Raw genomic sequence first — 6,784 nt, forward strand, 5'->3', positions numbered from 1 at the left:
TCTATATGCACTTCCATGCACTGGTTTTGAACACCATGGTCCCATACTCACATATTTTTCTTGATGTCATTTTAGGAACATTGGCATTAACAGTGGTGCAGTGGGTTTCAATCATGCTTGTGTGGAGTTGTCTGTGCAGGTTCTCACTTTGTCCAAGTGGGGTTTCTCCCACCTCCTAAAAACATGGCTACAGGTGCGTTGGCCCTAAGTATGAATGGGTGTGAATGTGTGTCTGTATGCTGCCTGCAACTAGCATCACATCTTGGGTGTATTCCTACCTCATTCTCAGTGTTCCTGGGACAGACTTCTGATCCACCACAGCCCTGACCAGGATAAAATGCTTACAGGTGTTGAAAGTAAGTAAGACAGTGTTGCTTAAATGGAAATACAGATTTTTTTTTCTCGATGATGGAGAGTGGCTTAGTTGTTAGGACATTTGCCTTGCAAGGTTTGATTCCTTTCTTCTCCTTGTGTGCACAGAGCCTGCATGCTCTCCCTGTGCCTCAGGGGTTTCCTCCAGACACTCTGGTTCTCTCCTCCAGTCCAAAGGCATGTGTTGTAGGCTGATTGGCATCTCTAAATTGCCTGTAGTGTGTGAATGGGTGTGTGAGTGTATGGGGTTGGCACCCTGTCCAGGGTATCCCCCAACCTGTGCCTCAAGTTTGTAGGATAAGCAGTACAGAAAATGGATGTATGGATATAATCTGGTGTGGACTGTGTGTCGTGACTGAAGTAAGTGAACCCTCTGCTGGTTTATTATTGTTACTGCACACTGACGATTAAAGTTGGCTCAAACAAAAGCATGCCTCAGACTAGACAATCATTAAGATTTTTGTTAAATTATTTGAAGCAGTATAACCATGACTCATAATTTCCACCAAATGAAATGCCTCTGAATGTGAACTCAGACTGCCTTTTCTGCTTTTCCTTAGTGGACTGTGATTGATTTATCCTATATACAGTAAAAGAAGAGATACTTGTTTAATTCTATATTAATCACACGTGTAATGTCTTTTATGTGCTTATCAAACACAAGACAAGTTGATGCTCAGTTTTCTGTGGCTTCCAGTTAAAAGTTGGTATGAATGATTCACCTTTCCGGTATGGGCTGAAAAGCGGTTTGAAATGTAAACCATGGTCAACTGTGGCTTTATTGATACTTCTACCACACAAAATGTAGCATTGCACCTGCAATTTTTAAGAATCTGCTCTTCATTTCTGCTCGGATATGAACGTGCCAAAGTATTGGATAGCACATTTTAAATGTGTTCCAATATGTGCAGCTTGTTACCATGTGATGTCAGTTTGAAATCTGTTAAGCTATTTCGAGTGAATCTGTTTCCATGGCATCCTGGACAGCATGCCAAGAATAAATATATACTATTCTATTATAGATAATATGATATTTGTGGTAATGGAGTTATGGTTCCAGCAGAGTGTATGTGGCCTTTGGCTGATGTTCTATACTATTAATATTCCCAGAATTATGTGAATTGCATGGTTTTATAATGTACAGACTTTTGCAGGGGGATGAGATGACCTGTTAAATGTGAGCTCAGACCAACTGAGTTTACCAAAGCTTTACCCATTGTTGTCAACTTATTCATACTAATACTCCAGGTCACACCTGTGCTGTGACCTGAGCTGTAACCAATATTTACACTACATCACAGTGCATCATTGCTCTAAAGGCCTGAAAAATATCAAATGAACATTTGGTGATAGCCATCATTTTGAGTGGTTCCACTAGAAAGCAGCCTGACCCCAGATCAGTAGACATCCTGGAGAAATAACATCACCTTCCCAGCCGGTTAGGACAAGGAAGTGTGCAAAATAAATCTGAGAACAGCTTGAACAGAATTTTGGCACAAGAAATGCAGGATTCAAGATGGCACAGAATCTTAATAAATAAAATATTATTGGATCTGCCTGGTTTCTAGTCTTGGAGGACGTCAACTGTTTGCAGGCTTTAAATTTACACCACTTACAACTCAAAATCATTACAAATATAATGTTAACTCATGGTAGTTCCCAATTCCAGTAAAATAAAAACAGCAGAGAATGTATTTTATTTAAGACAATTCACATATGGAGAAATGTTAAACAAAAACAGTATTCTACACAGAAGTTGATCTTTAAGAAATAACAAATGTTCACAATTCTAAGTCTTTGGTGCTAGAAAGGAAAAAAAAAAAAAGAGAGAGAGAGAAAGCACAACAACAAAAACAATAACGTGATACACTACTTGGATTGTCTTTGCTTTCTCATGTGTGACGCAATGGAGGAGGAGATCTCGGCTGATTTCTTGTTCTGGCCGTAGTAGTCTACAAACTTTCCATCAGGACCCACCAGGTACATAATGATGGTATGATCTACCTGTGTTTAGAGCATAAACACATTTTAAACTAAAATGCAAGAAATTCTAACTGTTTAGTACAATGCATTTTGTAGAACAACTTTGATTTCCTAAAATGTCAAAATACCAATTTATTCTTAATAGACTGCGTTGTGTATACCGCAAAAGGATTAGCAAAGCATGAACCAAATTAGTTACAAGTGTAATGTGCAGAATTCTTGGAAATGTTCCACTTCACTTTACAGCTAACAAGACTTCTGCATTAAAACTTTCACCCTCACACACTGTACTATTTAGGTTCAACCCAACATTTATAATCCCATTTGTATGATTTTGAAGGAATGCAAAACTCACAATGTAGTCACTGTCTTCATCTTTTGGACCCTGACTGTAGTACACTCTGTAAGCTCTGGACACCTGCGCAATTTGTTCTGTTGTTCCGGTCATGCCAATCAGCTTTGGGGAGAACTCTGCAGATACCAAAAAAAAGGGGCTTCCAGTACATGTTTTTTTCCAGTACATTACAGCACAGTGAAATTCTTTTCTTCACATATCCCGGATTGTTAGGAAGCTGGAGTCAGAGCACAGAGTGAACCATGATACAGCATCCCTGGAGCAGAGAGGGTTAATGGCCTTCCTCAAGGGTCCAACAGTGGCAGCTTGGCAGTGCTGAGGCTTGAACCCCTCATTCTGATCAGCAACCCAGTGCCTTAACCATTGAGCCAACAATGAATTAAAGATTCAACGGTGGAAAAATCAGTAGCCTGCGCACCCTGGACAAGAAAATTGTGTGTCTGGTCTGTTAGAATTTTTCATTTGTAGGTTACTACCAATTAAACTACCAGAAGGAGAAAAAAAAAAACTACTCCCTATTGACTTTTGATATGTGTTTAAACTTAAAGCACATCATACTGGTCTGACAGTAGAAAAGGTTAGATATTAATTAGCATTCATGAAAAATAGACAATCTTTTCAGAATCAGGAACACGCAGGTATGTGGGAACACTGACGAAAATGAGCAAAAGAAGATGCAGCGTGAAGCTGTCGTGTATCTCTTCTGATATAAGTAGCAGTCATCTGGGCATTATTGAAAGAAATAAAGGCACTAGCAAAACTAGAATACTATCTTTTCACAGTTATTAAGTGTTATGATAGAACAGCAAATCTTATAATGAATGCATTAGCCAACAACCTGCTGACTATTTGTTGAGGCTGCAAACATGATGTTGGTTCTGTTCCCTAAGTCTGTATTAATATACTAAGCTAGCCATACATTATTACTGCACGCTAACTACCACCTTTTAGCCTAGTAATAAGGTTTCCAGAGAAGCATAACATGGGACTGGGCAGTAAGCTGAAGCTTGTACTTGCCTGGTGGGTTAGTTAATGAAATCATTATGCGTCCACCCCTGAGGATGCTGTACAAAGAGACAGTAGCCAAAAGTTTACCTTTGACATATGCTGCCAAGGCCTCAGGTGTGTCTCTTTCTGGATCGATTGTGATCAGAATTGGTGTTAAATTGGGGAGTGTCTTTATCCTGTCTGTATGGAAAAAATGACAAATGATCAGCCTTGACAGCAAGTAAGAATCCAGCGAGTGGAATCAAGTGGTGCTTAAAAAGACATGTTACCAATTTCATCCACGACCTCGATCATTTTCTCCAGTTCATCAGGACAGATATCTGGACAGTGTGTGAATCCAAAATAGATCAGCACCCACTGGCCCAGGTAATCTTCACTTTTTGAAGGTTTACTGTTGTGATCGATAAGAGAGAATGGGCCTCCAAGGGCTGGTTTCCCTAAAGACCTCGTTCTCTCTCGCTCAAACTCTATACCAGTGGGGGAAAAAAACACCCGTTATGCATTCTCTACATGAATGGTTTCATGCTATATCACAAACTGAGTTGCAATAAACAAATCAATAAATAATAAATTTAATAACAAAGAAATCACATTTCCAGTAATAAAAGTACTCATATCTATAAACTTTAGATCCAGGAAAACATGTTATTTTAGGTAACAAAAGAGAAAGAAATGTGAAAGCCTTACGTTCTTCTTTCTCTTTTTTAAAGTATTTCATGCCCAGAAGAAGAGTCCCACCCAAGGCAAATGTGACAGCGAGAGATTTCCATGTGACTGGCTATAAAAGACAGAGAGAAGCCAGAGAATACAGTTTAAAATCTCACTATTTATAGATAATACATCACTTCAGCATAATGCAAAACCTAAAATGCAGATGGAAATTAGGGGAGAAAGCCATCCATTTTCTATACCGCTTATCCTACACAGGGCAGGGGGCACCCTGGACAGGGTACCAACCCATCGCAGGGCACAATCACACACACATTCCCACACTACAAACAATTTAGAAATGCCAATCAGCCTACAGCACGTCTTTGGACTGGCTGACACGGGGTGGAGGCGAGATTTGAACCCCCAACCCTAATGAACAAAGAGTTATCATTGGCAAATTGCTGTTGTACAAGAAAAACAAAACACAGGACTATGCACTATGTTGGTGTATAATAACTAGAAGTAATAAATATGATAAAGTACATCATGACATGCTTTTTCTAAATAAAACACTTAACCTGATGTATAATGAAAAGAGATTATGACTAACAATAGTTAGAGAGCAATTAAATAACCAATACTGAAAACACACACTCAAACAAACTCATTGTCATGATATTTTCTAACAGTTATTGTTGTTGGTTTTTTTGGAACATGGTTTATATCTTTCAGCAGATAATTTGATTGCATGGATGCTTACACCAGTCTTTTTCTCGGTAGATTTGTTGCCTCTGGCTGAAGGTGGTGGAGGGACAGAAGACAGAGTCCTCACACTGGGAAATACAGGACTTCTGCATGTGAAGGATACATTCAGCTGCAGATTTGAAAAGAAACACAAATGATCATATCATCCCTGCTGAAAGAAAAACCCAATACAGAACAACAAACAGAAACCCTCGTGGAATTTGTAATGGTTTTTATGGGAATTGTATTGTTTTTAATGGAAACTGTAATAGTCCCTGTGGGTCTCTACTGACACTTTGTTGCCTTCTATTGGTTGCATGCGATGTCTAGTGGATACCATTAAGGACCAATAATGGTTTTAATGGTCAGCTTTGAATGAATGAATGTCTGAATGAATGCCTTTTATTGTCACTATACACATGTACAATGAAATTAAGAGCCACTCCTTTTTGTTTCATGCCAACATGTACATCAAATAAACAAGAAGAATAAACAAGATATTGGGGCGGAGGGGGGAGGTACTATGAAATGCACAGTTTTGAGACACTATATACATATACTGTGAAATCAGTACATGTATGTGTTTAGAATGGTAATAGCTTTTGGGGAAAAAAAACTATTCTTAAATCTATTAGTCCTTGTTTTGATGCACCTGTAACGTCTCCCTGAGGGCAACATATTGAACAGATCAGAGCCAGGGTGAGAGCTGTCCTTAATGATGATTTTTCCTCTGCTGAGGCAACGGGAAGTGTAAATATCCATCAGGGAGGGCAGAGGGCAGCCAATGATCTTCTGTGCTGCTCTTATGACTCTCTGAAGCCTCTCCCTGTCTGCCGCGGTGCAGCTACCGTACCACACCGTGATACAGTATGTCAGCAGGCTCTCGACGGACGAGCTTTGTAATGGTATTTGTAATGGAAGCCATTAGACTTTCTGTGATGGTTTCTATTGTGTTTTTTTTTCGGGGGGTGGGGTTCATATCATATATCATATCATATCATATCAGCACGTAATAACAAACAAGTGTAAGGTTACACACAGCTTTTATCTGTAGAAATATGATGACCTACCGGAGTGCATGTTCCCATGTTTAACAGCTGTGTACATGTTCTATAGCAGGAGCTGCGGCTGGAATAAAACTTATGGAGAATTAATGGCGTGGTCATTGAACACCTGAGTCCCTGTAAAACCATTGTAGCCATAACTTTCACTGCAAAGTCTCTTTTTCAAAACGGAAACGGCCTCGACGTACACAGACAAGGCTTACGAAACAGAACCCGAAATGCCATAAACAAATAATACTTTTCTCAAGCAGCACATCAAACCAATACACAGTGTTAAGGTCAGCCCAGCTGCATGCCAGGGAGGGAAACCAAAAGCGGATATGAGGTAGCTATGTTGGAATACCAAATCGCTTTAAAATCCCTATATATGCGCACTACTCCGGACTCTACATAAGACATAACGCAGACTCTATAGTGCACTAGCTAGGCGACAGGACGTCATTTGTTATGCAGCACTATATAGGCGACAGCGACGTCTAAAGATTCCCTAGCAACGTCGTTAATAAGTTCGTAGATACAATAAACGTATAAATGAACAAACAAATAAACTATATATATGAAAATTAAGCGTATATTAATTTGTTCAACGCACAGGGAAAATTGTCTC

General features: G+C 39.4%; 1 protein-coding gene across 1 annotated transcript; it reads right to left on the reverse strand.

The window, feature by feature from the left end:
* Positions 1–2,041: 2,041 nt before the first annotated feature.
* On the reverse strand, positions 2,042–6,748 carry LOC108258077 (protein SCO1 homolog, mitochondrial). Its single transcript, XM_017456381.3, has 7 exons — positions 6,184–6,748; positions 5,130–5,243; positions 4,406–4,496; positions 3,988–4,185; positions 3,806–3,898; positions 2,711–2,826; positions 2,042–2,376 (listed from the first exon to the last, which is right to left on the reverse strand). The coding sequence occupies exons 1-7, from the start codon at positions 6,313–6,315 to the stop codon at positions 2,242–2,244; spliced, it is 879 nt and encodes a 292-aa protein (XP_017311870.1). The 5' UTR covers positions 6,316–6,748; the 3' UTR covers positions 2,042–2,241.
* Between the last annotated feature and the right edge of the window lie 36 nt (positions 6,749–6,784).

The sequence above is a fragment of the Ictalurus punctatus genome, chromosome 2 (genome assembly GCF_001660625.3).
Source record: "Ictalurus punctatus breed USDA103 chromosome 2, Coco_2.0, whole genome shotgun sequence".
In the NCBI taxonomy this organism is placed as follows: Eukaryota; Metazoa; Chordata; class Actinopteri; order Siluriformes; family Ictaluridae; genus Ictalurus; species Ictalurus punctatus.